Source organism: Nothobranchius furzeri, chromosome 16, assembly GCF_043380555.1.
Source record: "Nothobranchius furzeri strain GRZ-AD chromosome 16, NfurGRZ-RIMD1, whole genome shotgun sequence".
NCBI lineage: Eukaryota > Metazoa > Chordata > Actinopteri > Cyprinodontiformes > Nothobranchiidae > Nothobranchius > Nothobranchius furzeri.
Genome location: NC_091756.1, coordinates 56,558,947 through 56,582,430, shown reverse-complemented (window position 1 = coordinate 56,582,430; position 23,484 = coordinate 56,558,947). Strand labels below are relative to the sequence as shown.

The 23,484-nt window shown below is 39.9% G+C and overlaps 2 protein-coding genes across 7 annotated transcripts in view; both read left to right on the top strand.

Moving 5' to 3' along the window:
- Positions 1 to 23,484, top strand: part of LOC107387348 (inactive N-acetylated-alpha-linked acidic dipeptidase-like protein 2) — a 661,429-nt gene that overhangs the window by 149,016 nt on the left and 488,929 nt on the right. The gene's annotated exons all lie outside the window — the stretch shown is intronic.
- On the top strand, positions 1,362 to 11,842 carry LOC139063569 (uncharacterized). The gene is made up of 10 exons (XM_070545853.1): positions 1,362 to 1,607; positions 2,730 to 2,822; positions 3,189 to 3,335; positions 3,907 to 4,067; positions 5,062 to 5,198; positions 5,341 to 5,434; positions 6,690 to 7,022; positions 7,131 to 7,305; positions 7,398 to 7,519; positions 8,684 to 11,842. Exons 1-10 carry the CDS (start codon positions 1,409 to 1,411, stop codon positions 8,996 to 8,998), a joined length of 1,776 nt encoding a protein of 591 aa, XP_070401954.1. The 5' UTR covers positions 1,362 to 1,408; the 3' UTR covers positions 8,999 to 11,842.

Genomic DNA, 23,484 nt, shown 5'->3' with positions numbered 1-23,484 from the left:
CATATTTGTGGACTAAACCTTTATCATGCAAATTTCCCTTTTCATCATATGTAGGAAGTTTATAGTGAGTGCATTTGAAAAAGATAAAAATTTGAGACAAATTGTATCTTTAAATAACTTGGAACTGGCAGTGTGAGAATGTGCGAGTGCATGAAAGCATCTTTGAGTGTCCTAACAAGCGCTATATAAGTTTGATGTATTATTATTATTAATATTATTACTATTAATAATAAATATAGATATTAAATTTCATAGGAAAAGGATACTCTCTACCAAAGTATACGACAGACTCATTATTGTATGGGAAAGAGAGAGAGCAAGAGAGAGAGAAGGAATAAAAGAGACTGATTTGGTACATCCCAGAGACTGTGGTGGTTGCTGACTCTGCGTTTTTCCTGGGCTTGGGTTATCTCTGTGGGGTAATGAATGGAATCGGATGGAGTTGAGTTGAGATGAATGGAGACAACTTTTGGATTCAGCTCACAGGCCTTATCATTGCTGTTATATGAAGGGAGCTATTAAACACTGAAGTACAAGAAGAGCCCAGTATTTGTTCAGCTGTGATCTGGCTAGAGTTTTGATAACGTCTCACAGATACACACCTAAACACCTAGCTTTTATTTGTATGCATTTATGTTGTTTGACTTCACTACTAGCTTGAAAAAAAAACTCAATCTGTGCTGTGTGCAAAACTACACTTTAAGCTCATCCAGCAGACGTATTTTCCAAAAAGAATAATCAATGAAGCATCCTAAAATGTTTTGAAGAAGACCACGCTTTCCACTGAAAAAAAAAAGCCCGAGTGTAATCAATTGGCAGACTGCAACAATAAGCAGAGCATACTCGGATCACTGTGCTGGAACAGTGGTTTCTGATAATTGGTAAACAGTCCTCCTACTGATTTAATGAGTAATCACAATGTTTGTTGGAAAGAAGCTCTCTAATATTATCATAAATTAGGTTAGCTGCCACTTCAGCTGAAAATAAAAACAGTTCATGAGACGTAAAAAGAGATAGGTAAAAAGAAGACAAGTCAAATCAAACTGTAGAGAAGGAGGAGGCAATGCTCAGTGTGTACTACTGCCTCATTAACTCAGTAGATGCAATCAGTGGAAGGGAGCGAGACGTTTTGCCATTGCAGTATGGGTAGTGTTGCAGCAAGCCCCCACAATGCAGTTCTGAAATTGAGGCCAACACGAAAGTGAAATAAATTGCAGTTCCACCCTCATCCACTGGGGGCTGGTGTCAGAAGAGAGCAAATCCTCATTGACTCCCATGTTAAAAATACCAATTTCACAGCAGAAATAAACATGTTTACAGCCTGGTTCCAAAACATGTGTTTGGTTTACACAGCAAAATCTGCAGTGTTAATTAGTGTCAATTTTCTGGTGAAAATGATTTAGAGTTGATGGTTGTTGAATCCTGGTGTGGTTTGAACACCCACGGTGTCCAAATAGCTCTTGGGGTGGAGCTAACAGCGCGAGTTAAGCGCCAACTCTCCTGTCGAGTTCATTTCTACATCCGGTCTGAGAGGAGAGCGGGCAACTCTAGAAAGTTCCAGGCAGCGCGGGCTAGCAGATGCAGTGTCAAGTTTTCAACGTCAAACGGTAAGTACCACATATATTTATTAATAAAGAGCCATAAACAGCACATAAAATGGGACTTTAATGTAATTTCGGTTTTAGACTGTAAGATGTAAAATTTTGTATCCAGCTAAAGCTAGCTTAGATGCTCGGTAGCCTCAGAGTTGATTAGCTATAGACTAGCGCCGTTTTGAATTTTTTAGAAATTAGTTCGGCTGGCCCTAAACCCTGAGAAAATGGACTGAAGTTAATTAGTGCAGCACAAAATGTGCGGGAAATTATCGTGAGATTCCCGGAAGTCCCGTTGCACCGACTTAATTTTAGGCGCCTGTCCGGTTTGGGGAGCTAATTCGCATCATGCTAACATAAAATGGTCATACACAGACAAACAACACTTTCTCTTGATAGACGTTTGAGAACGGGTCGCTAGAATCTCAATGGAAAGAACAGCCACTCGGCAGCAGGCAGACGCGCTGCTAACGGCAAATGTTTGTGAAGCTTTAGCCCACTGCTGCAGGTTACATGACTGGTAAAAATAGCTCTCCGAATGGGAAAAAGATGGAGGACACAGCGATTGACATTGTTAAAATATAAGGGACAGAACAGTTCAGTCGGGTGTGGACGTAGTTCTGCTTTCCTCGTGTAAACTACCGAGGTAAACTACAAACTGCTTCTGAAGCAGAAACACCCGCAGCCGAATGACTCAGCGGGATTTAGAACTTTATAATTCCAGATAAGAGCGAGCTCATCTATTTTCTTTAAGCACCATGCATGTAATTGTTCTTCTTTGTGCTTAAACAGTAGAGAAAGTCACTACCAAACACACACAAGCGGATTTAACGAGTCAATCCGTGCACATTGGATAAACGGAGAATATAAAGATTTTCCATTTCTGTTCTTTCTAAGCATGAATAATGTCTTGTTTTAAGTTTTTTCTTTAAATATTGTTTAGATTTCTACTGATTTAAAACACTTGTTTGTTTGAAATATGTAAATTTTAGAATAAGCAACAAGAATAAATATAGAGACTAAAACTTGAGAATTTTTCATTTTTATGCCAGCTTTGAGTTATGTTTTGTTTAAAATAGATCTATTTTATTATATCAAACACTAACTACTTTTCTCCTTTTGACATTTTTTCCTAAGAAATCATCATGTTGCTGAAGGTGAAACACCAAAGTTCCAAGAAGTACATACGGTTACAGCCAGGGTTCACATATTTGGAGTTCATCAGTGAAGGTGGGTAGCTGTCTTGTGTACCTTCACAACAATCTGAACAAGCTAAATCTTTTGTTATGTTAAACTACTTATACTTATTGTACCTTTTTCTTAGTAATTTTATTTGGTCTTCGACAAAGGCAGAATTTGTAGATTTTCACATCACATGTAAATGTTTACTTGCAGTGTTAAGTTAGCAAATGTAAATAACTGAAATTTGTTTTGTATGCACATAAGTTAGTGACTGAAGTGTCACATCACTAAACTTCATTTTTAAGTGAAAGCAATGTGGAATTTTAGAGTAGCTTTAGAAATACAGTTCTTCTTTCTTTCAGACTAAATTTTGCTTCAGACATATTTACCTCATATGTTATCATCTTCTTTTAGTCAAAAACAAGTTTGGGCTTCCTGATGTCACAGAACTGCACATTTTTGATGAGACTGATACAGCAGTGGAGGAAGACATCTTTCTTGAACTGATAGAGGCCAATCCTGACATATGCCTGACTGTAAGTGACAGCTCAGCAGGTGATGGTAAGTTTCATTTCATTGTTAAATCTTATTTTAATGAATGCTCATGGATCTTCAGGTGCAGATTTTTATAATACCTTTTGGCTGTAACAAGCTGGCTATTCGAACGATCAGCAACAGTATCCAAAAGGCAAACATTTAAAATTGTGGTTGTTTGCAGTTGCATAAAATCCAGCCAAATTGAATTTTGTTAAGAAATCTATTTTATTGAAAAGATAATGCAAATTGGTCTACATAATTAAACAGATAAGGACTTTACACATAATATGCGGATAACACATGGTGCAAACATACAAGAATAAAAGCTATGTTACACATGCACTCAACAGCCCATACACCCTAATCACACTTTACTCTGTCTACCTTCATGAAAAATTATAGCTTAATCTCTTTAATTGAATATGAAATGTTAGTATAAAATAAACAAATGGAATGAAACCAACATATTTCATACTTAGCTGATTTTATTAAACACATATACTTATGGCAGAATTACCTCAGAACTGCACTCCTCCACCAGGTTGGCAAGTTATTTTTTTCTTCATGTTTGAAATTATAATTTTTTTTCTTATAGCTCATTCAACCTCATCCTCCCTCACGGATACCGTGTCACTATCGTCTAGTGACAGTGATCTTCACAGAGATTTGGGGATCCCTGTTACTGGAAGTAGATTGAGCTCTGGGGTCAAGAACAAGTCTACCACAGAAGTTTCAGAGTCTGAGGCTGCAAAAGAGGTACTTCAGATTCATTTTTAAAAAATTCTACTGTAATTGGCATAATTCAGATTGCTACAGTATAAATATGGTTTCATAAAAAATTGTAAATTGTATGATAAAATAATCTGAATGAATAGCTGCTGCAGGTATTTATTTTTTATTTTTACTGGCTGGCAGGGAAGTAGCTCTGTCTGTTTTAGTATGAACTAGGAAAGGGCAAAATGACCTAAAACTGATATTGCGCTAAATTTTGAAGCACATGTTGTAATGATATATATCTCGATTTATTCTTCTCTTCTGTTTATAAATGTAAAAATCACTGTTTTTGAACAATCTGACATGCCCAGTTAAATTGCATAACAAATAATTCTAAAGTATACAATAAATTTCAATATATATTATTTATTATAAATTGCATTTAATTTTCTAAACTTAACTAAATACAACATCTCAGTTTTAATGTTAAGGTTATTTTTCCTAACAATGCAACAAAATTATAACATGAATAAAGATGAAGATATTTTAAAAACAAGCTAAATGTGACAGACTAGATTCTAAATTGTCTGAACTAAAGTGAAAAATGCAAATAACGATAATGATTCAATAATGTATCATATTGTTCTGAGGATGTTTTTCTGCTCAGCATCAGACTACAAAACAAGGTCTGTGTAACCAATGTAACCTCATGCTCTTTACAATCACATCTTCACGCTCTCTGCTCTCTGTGTTTCGTCCAGAGCTGACGCAGATTGACAACATTCATGTAAAAGCGGGACAAGTTTACGCTCAGCCTTGTTACTTAAAGAGCTGAACTGTCGCACTCCTCAATGACGTCATCAGCAAGCGCCAGTTAGCCGATAGTAAATCTTTATCGTAGGCCAAAATCATACCGGTTACATCTTGTACAGTTTATACCATGCATTATTAGTAAGAACTGAAAAATGATGGTTTATACTTTTTGTTTTATTTCGCAAGACATAACCTGTCTCTGTTAATTGACAACTTGTTGTAGATGGTAGAGAATGCATTGCATGTAAAACCTGGAGGTGAGGATGTCTTGGAAGAGTACAAGTCCGAGAAATCCCTGCAGCATCGCACGCGCAGGCAACTTGTTAACATACTGGCTAGTCATATGACTGAGATGCACGGGTAAGAAACTGGACTGATTCAGATTAAAAGGATCAATCTAGCAAAAGGAATGTTTGGTTTTCAAGATGTACTGAATTACGGTTTTATAAAACCTTGTTATAACTTACTAATTTTTGTTTGTATTCGTTTTCTTTGTTGTAAGGAGGATTCCTTCACGTAAGCAGAAAGAGAAGTATGCCCTGGGAATCATTACGCTTTTTCCTTCACTGAAGGATCCTTTTTCTCCAAAAGGCTACGTAAGTAAAAAAAAAATAAATAAATATATATATATACCGTATTTTCTGGAGTACAAGTCGCTCCGGAGTATAAGTCTCACCAGCCATAAAATGTATAATGAAGAAAGAAAAAACATAAAAGTCGCACTGGAATAAGTTGCATTTTGGGGTGAAATTTTATTTTTCTTACAAAATCTGAGACCAAGCATTTCACATTGCAAGACAAGTACTGGTAACAACAGAATAAAAAACAAGCTGTTGCATCAGCGGTACTCAGCAGCGTGCCACGATCTCCAGCAGAGTTTGGCAGTGTTTGAAACCCTCCTAGCGGGACAGGGGAGTTCATTCCTGGGTTGGAGCCGACCTGCAGCAGCGCGGTATAGCCTACATAATTTGGTATATAAGTCACTTTGGCTGGTCCTGTGACTTATATACCAGACTATGGAAAAAAAAAGTGCAACTTATAGTCCGGAAAATACGGTATACCTGAAGAAAAATCTACTCAGACTAACTGTTCAATGTTTGTAGGGATGCACATTTTGAAAATTTCTTTAACCGGCTAATGATGCCCCTTAACGATTAATAGCCGGTTAACCGGAACCAACCAACAACGCTCATTACATTTATGAACAAAAAGAAAAGAGTGAGATGACAGCTGGAATGTCCTTCAGACTCAGAACTAGTTGTGCAGTGAACCGTCTGGCATCAAATACACATCGCTGCTGGCAATTGCATGCTCATAAGCGCATTCTGGAGACCACGGTTTAAAAAAAATACTTCCTTTCCTTACATTAAACTAAATAATTACACTAACATGTTCTGCCAGGCTCAGCACTTTGTTGGGAGGCCTATTGTGTTCCAGGAATGAAATAACAAAGAATAAACTGCTTCCACAGTGCTAATTGCTCAGTGTTTGACAAGCTAATTTCTTCTGTGGTTGCCCGGGAAACATTATAATAGTGTTACTATTGCGCCCTCTAGTGGCACATAATATATTATACGGAAACGCAGCAGCAGGATATGAAACTGTTGACCGGGAAAAACTATTTTACCCGGTTACAACATTAACGGCAATTAAGCGGTTAACTAAGTGCATTCCTAAGTTTTTGACATAATATAATTCACCAGTTAGAAAAAAGGTCTAAAAAATTGTGTGTGTGTGTGTGTGTGTTGTACCCCATATTTGAAAATTAAATTTGTGTAAAATTTAAGTTGCTCTTCTGAGATATGTGAGTGAACATTATTTTCTAATATTTTTTTTTAATTTCATTGACAGGAGCACTTCTATGATGGGGAAAAAGGCACAGGATATTTAGCGTGGCGCCTCAAAACCATGTCCAGGAGTAGATATAAGAGGCCAGAGAAGGTAGCCACCTCACCTCATGTGCAAGGACCAAACCGTAAAAGAACAGCAACCACAGTGCCTCAACAGCTTGATGGAGATGCCTGCAGGGAGGCAGTTTCATTTCTTCTTCACTGTAACGATGAGACAGTTGTCTTTCAAAAGATGAAGATGACCTTTCAACATCGACAGGACCTTGTGCATGATCCACAGACAAGTGCAGATGTCTTCAAAACATTCCCACGTTTTTTAGACGTTAAAGGACTAGTAAGTGGTATTTTTAATACGACTGCAATTGACTGCAGTCTTAGCTGGTCAGATTTTGACAATGGTGCTTATTTAATTAAAGCATTTTCATGCGTTAATGATTAATAGGTAAACCAAGACTTCCAACTGTTGCTTGGAGCTGAAACCTCTTCTAAAATGCTTGAGAAATGGGACACGACATTTAAACCCAAGGTTATTGATGAGGCCCGAAATCTGACTCAATCAGCGGAGGTTCGCCAACTTCTGAAAGCTGCTGAGAACCTTTCAACAGATGATGACTCCAGTAAGGCTACTCACACTCTTTTATTGTAGTCCAGCAAGCTCAAGCTTTTTTATTTGTGAATTTTAATATGCCTTCTTTTTCCCTGCCAAAAGACTGGGACAGTGATATGGCTTCTCTGCTGCTCCTTCTTCATTTGTTGCCACCCACTGCTGGTCGAAAGAGGACAAAAATTAGCCCCTGTGATGCGGTGGACAAAATGGTGCACTTTCACAAGGTGAATACGCCTCTTCTATTACAGTCTAATAAACTAGGGTAACCCATTAGCAACAGACTATTATTTCCTATCCGTGTATCATTCGTTCTTTTCATTTTCTATTTAAAGTTTAAAAAAGGCAAATTTTGTTTATTTGGTTATCCATCCATACATTTTCAGCTGCTTGTCCGGGGTTGGGTCACGGGAACAGTAGCTTCTCTGGCTCCTCTCAACGCAGAGGAGCTGCGAGTCGACTCCGAGCCCCTCCCGGATGACTGAGGTTCCCACCCTATCTCGAAGGGAGAACCCAGACTCCCTGTGGAGAAAACTAATTTTGGCCGTTTGTATCCGCAATCTTTCTTTTGGTCACTACCCAAGCGGCTGAAATGAATGCAGGGAACGCCTTGGGATTTCTCAAGAGGAGCCCAAGTGGCTGTGAAGAGGGAAGTCTGGTCCTCTCAGCTTAGGCTGCTGCCCCCGCGACCCGACCCTGGATAAGTGATTAAAAATGGATAGATGGAATAGAACGAATGATGCATGGATTATTTCCTATATGCAAGTTGTCATTACAAAAGTACTTTTTATAGTTTTCTTATTGCCATATGTACACACCATATGCAGTTTGCTGTATAGCATGCAGGAAGCACTTAAAAAATTGAAGTTGCTCATTTCTCAACTGCTTTTTTACTGGTGCAGCAGTAGCTCAGGTGGTAATGCTGGTTGCCTCATAAATGGAGGATCATGGGCTCGATTCCAGCCCCCGCCAGGTGTATTCTGCTGTTGTGTCCTTGGCCAAGACACTTCACCCAACTTGCCTGTGTTGGTGGTGGTCAGAGGGGCTGACGGCGCCAAATGACAGCCTCGCCTCTGTTAGACCTCCCCAGGGTGGCTGTGACTACAAAGTAGCTTACCATCACTGGCAGTGTGTGAATGTGAGAGTGCATGAAAGCATCTTTGAGTGTCCTAAACAAGCGCTATATAAGTTTGATGATTATTAAGTGTTCTTTCCAGTTTCATAGGTTTATTCCCTTCACATAAAAGCAAAACATTTAATTAGTTTCTCACCATCTATTTGTGGAAAATTTTATACATTTGTTGGTTGCTGGATGACCATACTGGAGTGTTTCAGCAATAAATACGATTATAAAAATGTCTATTTCATTTGTATGTGTTTTTGTTTCTCAGTCAAACTGCAGCATTGATGAACACCTGCAGAGACGAGAGGGGAAGCAGCCATACATTCTTGCAGTTGGTCGCACACCAAACAAAACTGGTGCATTCTACATTGTTGTGGACAAGCACCTCATCCCCTGCCAAGCCACCAGCTCATTGGGTGCTTTTGATGAACTGTTCAAATGTCACTACGTTTTCAACCTGTCCTATGATGAGTCCCTGGTCCAGCTCTTCACCTTTGTGCAAACAACGATCTACAACATCGATGCTACAACAACAAGTGGATCTCCAAGAGTTTGTGAGCTTCGAGCAAAATTCTTTAACTAGGTTTAAAAAATGTTCAGGTGTTTCATCTGTCAAGCTGTTCATGCTGCTTGCCAGTTACTAATAACTCATTTAAGACTTGACCATAGTTTCTATCCAAGCACCAGGTTTAAGTTGGTTTGTGCACAAGATCGTTGTAGGCGACAGTTTTCTACATATTCAGGTTTCAAAAAACATTTAGCTGTTCATGAAAAGGATCTTTCGCAAAGTCTTGATGAAGAAAATCCTGTTAACTGTTCAGATGGTGACACTAAAGAAAGCGAAACAAATACCACGCAGAGCCCAGAAAATAATGGCTTTGAGGAGAAAGGAACTGATCTTATTGCAAATGTGAAACATATTTGTGCTTCAATAATTGGTAAACTGCAAGGAAGTGGTATGACAAATAGTGCTGTTTCATCAGTTGTTAGTGATTTGGAAGATCTTGCTACTGGTCTACACGCTCAGGTAAAAAATGACATTTTGGCTCATTTCTCCAAGGATGACCCTGTGAGGTCTACATTAAATGAAAGCTTGGACAATTATGAAAACCCCTTTGTTAGCTTTAATTCCGAAACTAAAAGAATGGCATATTTCAGAGAGAAATGGGGCATTGTGGAGCCTGTTGAAATAATGTTGGGAGTTCGATTCGATACAAGGAGAAATAAATCAACAGGCACCTATGATCAAGTTCCAGTAAAAGAAACATTTGTTTACATTCCAATTTTAGAAACCATTAAATTTATGTGTCGTAATGCAGAAATTTGTAAATTGCTTAGTGAAGCACATATATCAAAAACAAACACATTTGAAGACTTCTGTGATGGAAGTTATTGTAAGACACATCCCTTGTTCTCCAAAGGTCAGAGTTCCTTGCAAATTCAGTTGTACTATGACGACTTTGAAACTGCAAACCCATTGGGTTCAAAACGCACTGTCCATAAAGTCGGTGCTCTTTATTTTGTCCTTAGAAACTTGCCACCTAAGTTCAACTCTGCTCTTATGAACATTCATCTGGTAGCACTGTTTCACACTGAAGATGTGAAAAAATATGGATTTGATCCAATTCTACAACCTCTAATAAGTGACATCAAAACACTGGAGCATTCTGGCATCGCTTTACCATTCTCAACTGAAAAAGTTCATGGCACTATATGTCAGATAACTGGAGATAACTTGGCAATGCACTCAATTTTGGGTTTTATTGAGTCTTTCAGTGCACGACATTTCTGCCGTTTGTGCTTGATTGAGAAAGATGATACCCAGACTGTTTTTGACGAAGATGACCCTAAGATAATCCTGCGTGGAAAGGATTTGTTTGAAATGCATTGCAATGAGTTGCAGTCAGACCCACAGAAGTTGTCAGTGTTTGGCTTAAAGCGCAATTCAACGTTAAATGGCCTACAGTTCTTTCATGTTTGCCACAATTTCTCTTTGGACATAATGCACGACATTCTTGAAGGGGTGGCACAGTATGAGATAAAGTTACTGTTGGAGCATCTTTGTGAAAATGTTTTGTCAAAAAGCGATCTCCTTTCAAGAGTTTATGCTTTTGATTACGGGTATTTGGAGCGCAAAAATCGCCCTACAAGGATAAACCTGGAAAGCAGTGGCAACAGCATAGGGCTCAATTCCACTCAGACTCTTTGCCTTATAAGAAACCTTCCTCTCATTTTAGGTGATCTTTTGCCTGAGGGAAACCCAAACTGGACTTTGCTGTTGCTTTTGTTACAGATCATTAACATAATATTTTCTCCGTCTCTTACATTTGGCATGACAGTACACCTAAAGCATTTGATAATAGAACACCATGTCTTGTTCAAACAGTTGTATCCAAATAAGAATCTCATCCCAAAACATCACTTTATGATCCATTATCCTGCTTGCATAAGAAAAATTGGGCCTCTAATACATATGTGGAGCATGAGGTTTGAAGCTAAACATAAGGTTTTCAAAAACACTGTTAAGAACTTTAAAAATGTCACAAAGTCCCTTGCAAAAAAACACCAGATCTCCATAGGATACCACTGGGAGACGTCACCTTTAAATCGCATCGAACATGGACCCTTGAAATCATTTAATGTGGACACTGAGGACAATACAGAGATCTTTGCAAAAGCGCTGCATGCAGCACCAAAAGACTTATTTTCTTCTACCTGGATCAAAATAAGTGGAACAGAGTACAGACAAGGACTAATCATTTGCTGTGATGTTAAAAATGAAATGCCTGTATTTAGTCAGATAAGAAGGATCATTTTAGCTGACAGTACCACGTACTTCCTTGTGGACAAGCTTGTGGTCGATAACTTCAGTGAGCATTTTCATGCCTACAAAGTGTTTAAGATTGAAGAAAAGGATGTTGTGAAAGCAGACAATCTCATCAGTTACAAACCGTTTGACTTGCAATGTGCACATAGTGGTGTTGGTCAGTATGTTGTGCCTCTATTTTATTTTTAGTTGTATTAAAGCAGCTGATTGGTGGCCAGTTTGTTTTGGTGCTTGGAAGACCTTTGGAATTAAAGGATTTTTATTTAATTTGTTTATGTATCGTTGTATTTCTTGAGCCTCAAAGGCAATTACGTTCAGGCTTAATAGAGATGAATGGCATTTATCTTTCACATTATTCTGTTGCCTCATGTGAAATGTGAAATTTTGTAAATTTTGATTATGGGAGTGTTTTCACTATTGCAAACACTTAACTACAACCAAACTGGTGTTTGCTGTGAATTTCACAATATCATAACAAATTGATAATTAGAACATGTTAAAAACACTTGTTAAAAATTTAATCAAATATTAGTGCTGATTAGTGTTAAATACACTTAAAAGTGACACTCCAAAGTGTCATAAAACAACACTCCAAAGTGTCATAAAACAACACTCCAAAGTGTCATAAAACAACACTCCAAAGTGTCATAAAACAACACTCCAAAGTGTCATAAAACAACACTCCAAAGTGTCATAAAACAACACTCCAAAGTGTCATAAAACAACACTCCAAAGTGTCATAAAACAACACTCCAAAGTGTCATAAAACAACACTCCAAAGTGTCATAAAACAACACCATTGATGGTGTTATTTTATAACACTATTGAAAGTGTAATTTTAACACTGGACTGGTGAGGATTATATAAACACTGCAATAGTGTTAAAAATAACACTATCCGAGTTAAATTTACACTGACGATTTTGCTGTGAGTTTATACTCATGACAACTCTGAGGGGGGTGAATTTGTTTTTGTCACCCTTCAGTTTAAGTGTATTAAATGCCTAAAAGTCTGTATAATTAATGAGCATCAGACCCACGTGACCGCAGCATCAGACCCATGTGACCACAGAGCTAGCTCCGTGGAAAGGCCTCAGTAGCTCAGTTTGAGCCTTGGTCTCGCTTGAAAACTGTTCTGCGATTTTTAGTCTCTGAACTTAGACCAGTAATTGTAGCATTTGTGTTTTCTTTTTTGGATATTATTTGTGCAAATGTTGGAAAAAATGACTTGCTGTGGCATTAATTGCACTAATAGAGCATCCAAGGAGTCTCCACTTCATTTTTTTTTTCAGTAAGTAAAATTATATTTATGTATTTTAGGTCACTGCCGCTTTTGCACTAGCTGAGCTTAACAAAGTAGCTAGCTAACTACCATTTTAACATGTACTGTTTAACCATGAAATTTAGATGTAATACGGTAAAATAATTAATAGGGTATATGTCGATGGGTGTAAAACCCAGTGCATTTAACAAAAAAATGGGTTGAAATATGACATGTTGGTGGAGCTCTCGGAGGGAGACTTCTGTGTTCCATTCTTCCACCCGGTTCTCCCCAGCGGTCAGCCCGGCACATCTCTGACCATTTCGGCGCTTGTCTGCTGCGCGGGCTGACCGCTTGTAGAGCTCTTGAACTCAGAGAGAGACCTGACTACAGAAATACTGCAGCTCGGTGAGTTGGTTGATAGTGCTTGATGTTAGTCTCCAGAAGTCTGTATGCCATCAGATAAACTTGCTCGTTTTTTTAATTTTTTGCATATTTGTAAAATAGTGGTGGTGAGGAGCGACTAAATAACTAATTTGTCCACAAAGAGCCGCGACCGGGTGCCCTGTTCTCATCGGAACTAATGCTGTTTAACAAAATGGAAATTACTTATTATAGTATTAAGTATTTCAAACCAATATGCTTAGTAGTTCTTTGTATGAAGTTTTCCTCTAGGTGATCCAGAGAGGCTTGACCTTTGGGTAAGCACTCAAAGAAGAGAGTGCTGGACTCCCAATTCACACTCCTGCTTGACCTTTAAAAATCATGTTGCCTCTGTTGCTCGTTCATGCCGCTTTGCGCTGTATAACATACAAAAGATCAGACCATACCTAACACAACATGCCACCCAGCTCCTGGTGCAATCTACTGTCATCTCTCGCCTCGATTCCTGCAATGCCCTTCTAACTGGTCTTCCAGGCTGCACTGTGAGACCTCTTCAAATGGTCCAGAACGCAGCGGCGCGTCTGGTCTTCAATCAGCCAAAAAGAGCACACGTCACCCCTCTGTTCATTGAGCTCCACTGGCTACTGGTAGCAGCATGCATCAAATTCAAATTGCTAACACTAGCATACAAAGTCCGAGATTGCACGGCTCCCATCTACCTGAATCCTCTTGCAAAGGATTATGTCTTTTCCCTGACACTTAAGTGATAAAGAATATAAATCATGATGATGCAAATGTCTCACTCAAGTTTTACATTAACTTTCAAATAGGTGAATACACCCGTATGCAATGTAAAGAAGATATAATGAAATTGTGCCGCGTTTTTAAAAATACAGCTTGCATGCCCAGAGTTGCCATATGGTACACATTATGGCCCAACCACGTGGTATCATCAAACTGATGGGACAAAGTGATTTAGTGTTGCTAGAAGGGGATGGATCCGTGCTTACCTTCAAAGTCATCTGTCTCCTGGCTCTGTGGAAGTCTGAAAGCTCCCAGAGACACAGCGCAACATGTTAGGCATTCAAGTACCTCTCAATTGCTGCCTTTAATTTCCCTTCCTCCACTGGCCTGTCTCCATTGGCTGTGAAATTTCTCTGAGATGTGAAGAATATACAATGTAGACACTTTTTCCAAAAGTAGTAGCTCTTTCAGTAAGCATCTTTATTCAGACTTTTGCAACATAGGTTTTGTGATAGGGAACAAAGTGTGGTGCAAGCTGAACTCAGCAGGCTTGAACCTTAAGCCATAATGGAAGGTTTTTCCTTTCACTGAAAACAAAATATAATAGAATACTTTCAAGAATGTCACATTTTATTTTCACAGTTTTTGTCTAAAGTATATATTTAGTATGATTTTTGTTTTAAATTGTTGCTTGATCTGCCAGCTTACTGTACACATAACTAAATGATGTGTGTGTCATGTAGAAGTTTTGATTTTTGAAAGCGTTGCACTCACTCATTTAGAGAATCAGTGTTGGGTTCTTTTCTTCTGCTTTCTTGAAGGTGAAGGATTGAAATGGACTTACGCCAGGGACACACCGGCCGCGGAAGCGCCGCGAAGCGCAGAGAAGCGAATCGCTCACGAAATTCGGCCGCTGCTCGCCGCTCCTCAGTTCAGATCAGACGCGCCCCAGTCGAGGCGAGCCTCGGCTCAGCTGTAGTTTTTCTTTTAAACACTTGGTGTCCTCCATTTCCTCTCTGTCTTTCCTCAGCTCTTTTCCTCTACGTTTGAGTGTTTGTACGCGTGTGTGCGTGTGTGAATCTATGGTATGAGTTGTTTCTGCCAGTTGAATCTCTTGGAACCCGCTCCAGTTCTGCAGCTGTATCCTAGCAGTTTCTTCTGAAATGGGTACGTAAATAACCGTGTTTTTCGGGGGTCGTACAGCTCCTTGTGTTTCTCAACTTCCATAATTAATTTAAAGTCATCCATCTTAACTGCTTGCCTCAGACTTTCTGCCTCTCTGTCCTGTTTGCTCCGGTGAAAAGACACCCAAAACCACTCCCCCCTTCACGTGGTCACACACGCACACAAGTTCGATGTGTGTGTGTGTGTGTGCGTGTTCGTGTGGTTTTTCTGCAGTGTCTGTTTACGAACACGTTTGACTATTTGCCGGAATTTTATTTTGAAATGCTTTATTTTGATAACTTTACCGGCCTGCCTCTTATGTCTACGTTTGACTTCCTGCCAGAATCGATGCGATTCACTCGCGGCTCGCGAAAAAATAGAGCCAACGCCGAAATGATCGCTGCGCGGCGCGGGCTGGAGCGCCGGCACGCGCCGGCGCAAGGCGATTCGCGGCGCTTTGGCGGCCCATGTGGTCTATAGAATAGCTTAACAAGAGCGCCGAATGAAGGCGGTCCCATTTTCGCGGCGCTTCCGCGGCGCTTCCGCGGCCAGTGTGTCCCCGGCGTTAAAGAGCAAGTCACCCACACACATCACCTTTTCTGCTGATAAACGGTTAAAATGAGAGTCTAATAGTGCTGTAGACATGCGTTGTCATTTTTTTTGGCATTTTTAGTGCATCTTATTTAAAATTGAAACACTCAACCAAAACAGTCAGTGTTGCACCCTTTTCAAGTTAAAACACAGAACGACTTAGAGTTAAAATAGCAAGCATTTATATCTCGGCACTGGTGGCCTTGGGCAACGGCTTGGAACTGCTCACCTCCTCCAAAAAAACTTCCTTTTTTCCTCTGGTGAAGGAGGTGGAATGAAATCCTCCTCCTCAAGAGAATGCGTTGAGGCAAAGGAGCTAGCATTGCTCTCAGGAACTAGGAAGTGTTGCCATTTCTCCATCCGAGTGGTGTGAGTGTGTGTGTGTGTGTGTGTGTGTGTGTGTGTGTGTGTGTGTGTGTGTGTGTGTGTGTGTGTGTGTGTGTGTGTGTGTGTGTGTGTGTGTGTGTGTTAGCAGCTCAGAGATTCCCTGATGGGGGCTTAGAAGGCTGTGTCACTGACTACGTTTACATGCAGCCAGTATCCGGGTTATGATCGGGTTAAGGTCGGTATTTGGGTTTCTGAGTTGATCAGAATAACCCGTTTACAAGCAAGAATTACCCATAACTAGCATAACCCGATTTAAATGCGGACGTTGGGGTAGCGTCAGGACGTATGGACGACGTCAAGATGCAATATGTATCATTTCTAGTTCATCTTGTTCCGGTATCCATGAAAACAACATGTTTCCCAGTTCGGAAGAGATAGCGAGCGCGTTTGTTTGCGCTTTAGTGCTGGTATTGACCCACCAGCAGCTCTTACAACGACTGTGCGTACTGGCCTTCATTCGAAGGAGAGTACGTGAGCAAGAAATGGCAAATATAGAGAGAGCTGCACTAAACATATCCAACATATCGACGGTACCCGTTACCACCAGAGCAGACATGACAGGCCTTAGAAAGTGTTGGGTAAGTTCTATCTTAGTGTTGGACTATTATCACTTTTTGCATTCTTATGAAACTTGTGGATTCTAGAAGATGTTTCTTTACCTTTAGCTGACATGTGTCAGAATGTCACCTGCACCTTCGTCATAAACAAACATCTTCCTACAATTCTGAGTTTACTAAGAATGCAAAAAGTGACAATAGTCCTTAGCTTGGATCAACGGTCATTTTACATAATATCTCTTAATCTCTGTAATCAAAGTATCCACTAAAGAAAGGTACTATTTTCAGACATTACACAAGGAAGAGGAGTGACCTGGGGTTACAATAAGCTATAACCAGTTATGCCTTTAGTAACAGTATTTAGAAAGCTCACCAGGAGTAGCTGCAGTGGGATTTGATTGCTGTGTAGACTGGCAAGGCACAGTCATTGAAGGTCCACCTTCTCCAATATCTGCATCTGGCCAGAAATAAAAACAGGCAAAATGTTAAAGCTTGATGTTAAAAAAGATGTTAATGATAGGTTAAACACAGATGGGTCGACTCATGTATCTAACTCCGAGAGCGAAACCCTTTGTTGGCGTACGTATTGGATTGAGAAAGAGTCATGTGACTTACCAGTGTTTTCGTCCATAACATCATCATCCTCTCCTTCAAGATGTGAGCCACTTCCACTTGTTACATCACTTGCTGTAGGTGTGGCTGCGTCTGTCAGGTCAAGCATTCCATAACTGTCTGTAAAATAGCATAGATACAATTCGTATGAAATAATAATAAAAAACAGATGTTTTTTTTACACATCGTGAAACCGCAAAACAGCAACAGACAGACTTTACATTTATGTGACGTTTACTGTACTTATTAATCTGGGACAGTGCATGTTAGGCAGCATTTGTGGTACAAATTAGTTACATTCCTATTTATTATAACAATGGGAATAAGTTACGTAGCTAAGTTACGCAGCTATTGTGCTTGGAGAAGGCGAGCAAACCTACCTTGCTGGTCGGTTAACTGCTCCTGTACGTCCTCAAATCCGATATCTACCCCACTTTTTTCAGCTGTACTGATGGGTCTATTGCCCAAAATCTCATCCATTAAATCAAACTGAGGAAAAGAAGATGGGTTGGACCCGCTGGTATTGTTTTGTTTCTTCGCCTTGTAGTAGGCCTTTTTCAGCGTCTTCCAGCGGTACTTGACTTGGTCTGGTGTCCTTACAAACCCTGCTTCGCGTAACTTTTCGGTTACCTTCTTGTATATTTCGCTGTCTCTGTACTTTCGGCCGTCAACAAAAGACATAACGTTCACACTTTTCACCAGACCAATGAAGACAGAGGTTTCCTCGTCACTCCAAAAGTGTGGTGCTGTGCCGCGACTCGCCATGTTGCTCCCTACTTGTTTACTTCCGGTATTCTGGCGCATACAAGACGTCTCGCTACTCAAAAGACCAAGATTCCTTGCGAACAGAGCATGTGCAGAACACACGCTTTGATGGGGATATCCCGAAATGCGTTTACACGACCAAACATTCGGGTTAGAGAAGGGTTACCCTAGGTGTAGTAGCCGGGTTTTTAAAAACCCGGTTATGAGCATATCCGGGTTTTTGGCGGTGTTTACATGGCCGTGCGGAACCGGGTTATTGTGAATATTCGGGTTTTAAAAGGGTTACTGGCTGCATGCAAACGCACTCACTCACTGCTGCAGCTCTGATCTCTGGGTCTGCCTGGCAACGCCTACTTGTGGCTGGTTTTTCTAACCCATCGAATAAGACTCTGGTAGGGGGGTGACTTGCTCTTTAAGCTATTCAGTTAGTAGAGCCTTAAACATGTAAGAGGGTTTTGTACCAGAGAAGAACTCAAGATTGTGAACTGTAAATTATAACTTATAATTCTCTGTTTGCTTTGGTACGGAGACAAGCAACACCTGTATGTGTCGGCGCAAGAGCTTTCCGACGAGAGGGTGAAAACGCCATTGCCCTGTCAAAAAGTAAAAAGGTATTTAGCAGCAGACACGGAACAGATTGGAGAACGCATCGTGGAAAAATCTGAAAATATGAACATTTATTCACCTGTGACTGAAGGAGTGCAAAGATGTGCAGCAAAGGTTTTATTCGTGGACAGAAAAAAATGAGAAATGTGGGTTTAGAGGTTCCGATCACATGAAGAGATGGAGGGGGACAAATATGTGTTCCAAAGTCTCTGAAAAACATTAAAACAATGTAAACACAATAACAAATACACTACCATGGCCCGGATATGTGACTGTAATGGTGGCAAGACACCTCAGAGAGCTACACCCTCTGTTGTCCTGGCGGGGAATTGTTTTGCAACAATCCTCAGCTGACGGAGAAGATCAAGAGCAAAACGTCTCTGTCAGTATGTGTGCGTCTCTCCCTTGCGTAGCTGACAGAGAAGTAAAAATTAGGCTTAACACGTTCATTTGCCCTTGTGGATTAACAGGAGTATTTGTGATAATAGTGTTGGTAACATTAGAAACGTTAGTAGTTATTAATAGTTGTAACGCTTGTTGAAGTAGAATGTTTGTAGTTAGTAGTGAAAGTTATGTTCTTAGTGGTGGAAAGTTAAGGTTGTTGTACTTCCTTTGACTCAAGGACTTAAGACGTAATGTCAAATGTTAATCTATGATTAGTGGCATAGCAGGGTTAGAAATGGCTCCACACCAAACAGCTGTGTAAATAACAATGTAGTTGTAAAACATGTAAAAGTCTGAAATATTTCCAAGTTGGTAACCAAACATCTCTGCTCAGAATGTGAGGATCGGAGCCCATTCAGTTCCTTTTTAAAAATAAGAGTGGGCACTGAGGGTTGCAAACAAGCCAATTAACACAAACCAAGCATAAGATCATGAGGTGATTTCAGCACGTAACAGCTTTAGCCCTTTCTCTCCAAGAAAAAAGAGATTACACATCTAGGTATGTTATTCAGGGTATGATGGTAGGGTTAATTATGCTTCAGTTTGTTTGAATATTTGTGGGGTTTTTTTTAGATAGGGAGGATATTTGTCTAAAATGTTATCATTAGCAACACATGTTTTATTGCTTGTTGCTGTTAGTGTTTTAAAGCACATTTTCACATATGTATTTGAATCTGTCCTTATGTGCTCTATTAAAGTAAATGTAAAGATTTTTTCCCCCAAATTTGAAGGCTTCTCACATTTGTGTGTGAATATTGGGCAGACATAAATATTTTTACACATCTGCTCACAGTTATTCTCTTTTTGCCCACTATAGTGGGCATTCTTACTGTGGATGGACTGATGCAACCATATTTTAAGACTTTAAAGTCTGTTGAGGTGTTTATTGCAACTTTTTTGTAAAAATAAACAGTCTTCATCTCAGATATATGGTGAAAATTCACAATGGCATAAGTCCCCAATAAAAGACTGTAGGTTCTTATCCTGGTGATCTATGCTCAGGTGGTAAATTATGAAAAGATAAAATGAAAAATAATATGGGCATTGATATTATCTTTTGTTTTGTTTGCTTTATTTTTTGTCATAAATATCAAAAATATTATCCTCCAAAAGGAAATGACTTAAGTTTCTCGTAAGATAACAGAAACAATTATTCTCTCATTGGTTGTATTCATGTTGCTAAGTCTGAGGCCTAGTCCACACGTAGCCGGGTTTTTTTTAAAAACGAATATCCGCCCTTCCAAAAACTTGCATCCACACCACCTCGTTTTAAAAAAAAAACTGTCCACACGTACCCGGATAAATACGTTGTTAAGGACATGCCAGACCTGTAGGCGGCAGTACTTCCCCCGTTCTTAACCTCGTCCTTCGTCTGTGGTCTTCCGCAAGGAGCAGTAATTCCGCTTGCAAAAACAAACAAGCAAAAAGCGCTTGGACAATTGATAAAGCGAGCGCAGCTCTGAGGGCATCCTTGCTGTCGGCTAGTGTAAACACAGGTCGCACACGTGATGTCAGCATTTTTTTGTCGCGGAAAGTGACGTTGCGGACCTTAAAACTCCGGTTTTGTCTGTCCACACGCAGACACCCAAAACGGAGAAAACGCAGATCTCCACTTTGGCCGGAGTTTTTAAAAAGATCCGTTTTCGTGTGAAAAAACTCAGTTTTCGTGTGGATGACAGGCAAAAACGTAGAAAAATATCTACGTTTTGGCAGATCCCCGGCTACGTGTGGACAGGGCCTCAGTTTAGTGATGTGTCTGTGCACATGCATCTAAACAGTTTCCTAAATGTGAACAAACATACTGTCATACTCTTGAATCACATCAGCTTAAGTCAGCCATTTAGAGACTGTCACGGATGTGCCGTTTGGTCTTTTTTTGGCTCTCTGTTAAGACACGTGTACATCAGAACGCTTCTTGTATTTTTGCTGTTGAGGATATACCCTCAAGCAAACCTGGCATCATATAGACCAAATCCATCCTATTAAGAGTGAACCATATTATCTTTGTGCCCTTCCTGAAGCTGTGATTTTCTTGTAAATTCAGAGACAAGTAGAAGAGATTAGGGTTTAAGTCTGCCTTCCGTAGCCTGTTAACAAGGAGTGTGTTCATGTATCAGTGTGTGTTAGTATTTGTTTTGCTGCGGTGGTGGTTCGGTGGCAATAGCCCATTCAGCTTTAATCTGTCAGATTTGATCCGCATGCACCGCAGAAGCACATGGTCTGTTCGGTTCTGATCCACAGCAGGCACACATGTCATATCTCGTGTACTCGATGCCATGACATTTCTGGTAAGAGGTTACAGAGCGCAGCACAGGAGGCAGCCAACTGTGCCACTCCAGTTAGGGCGTCACAGTTGTTGGGTTTTTGTACAACTACTGCTTACAAACTGCTGATAGGTGCAGCCGACAGGAGATAGGGTATCTACAGACAGCCGCCGCTGCTCGTCTGAGTGCAGGGAGAAAATAACTCAAAGACAACACTCCACCGGCTTCTGTTGAGCAAAACGAAAACAGCAAATGCCAGGGCTGACATGCACTTTTCCCTTTTTCATATTTACTAAAGGTGTGTTTCACTGAAAATCCATTTCTTAATGATTATTTCTGATAATAATGGGACACTCTTGAGTTTTTCATGCAGGCTGAACATGAAAATAGTCTCCTACACGTATCTCCTGCAATAGATTCTGACAGATCTACGTCCCACTGTCACTCAACATTCATGGACTCACCCATCTAGACTCACGACAGGGAAGGCTGCTAATGTTTTCATGTCCAGGAATCAGCAAGAAGCTAGTAGAAGCTAACTGTTTGCATTAGCAACTTTACCACACAGCAGAAGCTCCTCCAGACTTGAGTCATTTGTGGAGATAAAACATCCATGTCACAGAGCTAATGGAGTCATGGTAGAGTTGCATTGCTCTTACCCAATCCAGGCGATATGTCCAAAAAGTTATTTGAGAAAACTGAATAGAGGAAATTTTCAGAAATTTTTTATTTATTTTTTTATAGCTGGTTCTGAAATCAGTAAGAATGTGCAGCATCTGTCAACTTAAGTTTCCGATTTTCTCCATCTTTTGTTTTGAATATATGTTCAAAGACACATGTTGTTTGCACCAAGTACAAAAACAGCACTATCTTTATACAATTTTATCACCTTGTGTAAGTTCTTCATTTAAAATCTAACGTTGTTTAATGTGGGAACAGAAAAGCAGAGTCACCAACTCACTGTTAATTGTTTGTGCTAAAAGCTGTAAGGTTACAAATGACAAGAAAACAGTCCAAATAAGCTCAGGCCAAATTAAAACCAATTTGTTTGGATTTTCACCTGTAAAATGCTAATAATGATTCTGAAATGATTAATGTTAGCAATTTAGTAGCTGCACTGAACAAAATGGCTTGCTGCTCTACAGAGAATGAGAAATTGAGAAGTAAAAAAAAAAAAGAAATAGCACAAAAAAAAATTCCAACTAGAGAAAAGAACTGTTCATCCAAGAGCTGAAAGCAGTTAACAGAATCATGAAATTGTCTCTGTGGCAGCCTGAATTCTGATTAAACGTGACGAAAAGCAGAAAAAACTGGTTTGAGCTGAACATGGGCCATAAAAGAAGTGCTTTACTGATAAAGCAAATGGTCATTTGTGAAATCTATTGTGGCTTTGGGTTAATCTGTATTTCCTTCCAATTGTAGCAATGATCACCTTTTACTCATAATAAAATGTGTGCAAAAAGAAATGTTTTTTATACTCCCCTTCACCCACTTTGCCTTGGGTTGCTTTGTTCTAACTTAGCCTGTTTGCCTTGGCCCCGCCTTGCGCCAACCTTAGCAGCAGTTAATATGCTCACTGTGTCTCAGGCCCTGTCCACACGTAGCCGGGGATCTGCCAAAACGTAGATATTTTTCCACGTTTTGGCCTGTCATCCACATGAAAACAGAGTTTTTTCACATGAAAACGGATCTTTTTAAAAACTCCGACCAAAGTGAAGATCTGTGTTTTCTCCGTTTTGGGTGTCTGCGTGTGGACGGACAAAACCGGAGTTTTAAGGTCAGCAACGTCACTTTCCGCGACAGAAAAAAAATGCTGACATCACGTGTGCGACCTGTGTTTACACTAGCCGACAGCATGGATGCCCTCAGAGCTGCGCTCGCTTTATCAATTGTCCAAGCGCTTTTTGCTTGTTTGTTTTTGCAAGCGGAATTACTGCTCCTTGCGGAAGACCACAGACGAAGGACGAGGTTAAGAACGGGGGAAGTACTGCCGCCTACAGGTCTGGCATGTCCTTAACAACGTATTTATCCGGGTACGTGTGGACAGAGTTTTTTTTTAAAAACGAGGTGGTGTGGATGCAAGTTTTTGGAGGGGCGGATATTCGTTTTTTTTATTTTTTTAAACGGCTACGTGTGGACTAGGCCTTAAGCTGCTCTTTTTGCTGTTGACCAGAGATGTCTTGATTTGGTAACAAAATCAGGTTGGCAAAGACGAACCATCTTTATTCAGCTGACGGATGAGATTAACAAACACACATTTTACACACACCCATCAGGTATGTTATTGTTGACACCGCATGTTTGCTGTGTTGTATCAGGAATATCTGTCCAAAACACCCAAATGGAAACTAACATCAGTTTAAGTTGCAGTAATGTTCATTCATAAATGTCTCTCACCAGTTCTGATTCTGTGTAGGTTTGTGTGGAAATGGGTACAGAAGTCATTTGTCAAAAGTGTCCCTAA

Coding starts and splice junctions, on each gene's coding strand:
- LOC139063569 (XM_070545853.1), top strand. CDS start 1,409: ATGGTTGTTGAATCCTGGTGTGGTTTGAACACCCACGGTGTCCAAATA. Junction 5,435..6,689: donor CTTTTTCTCCAAAAGGCTAC/GTAAGTAAAAAA, acceptor TTTCATTGACAG/GAGCACTTCTATGATGGGGA. Junction 7,023..7,130: donor TTTTAGACGTTAAAGGACTA/GTAAGTGGTATT, acceptor AATGATTAATAG/GTAAACCAAGACTTCCAACT.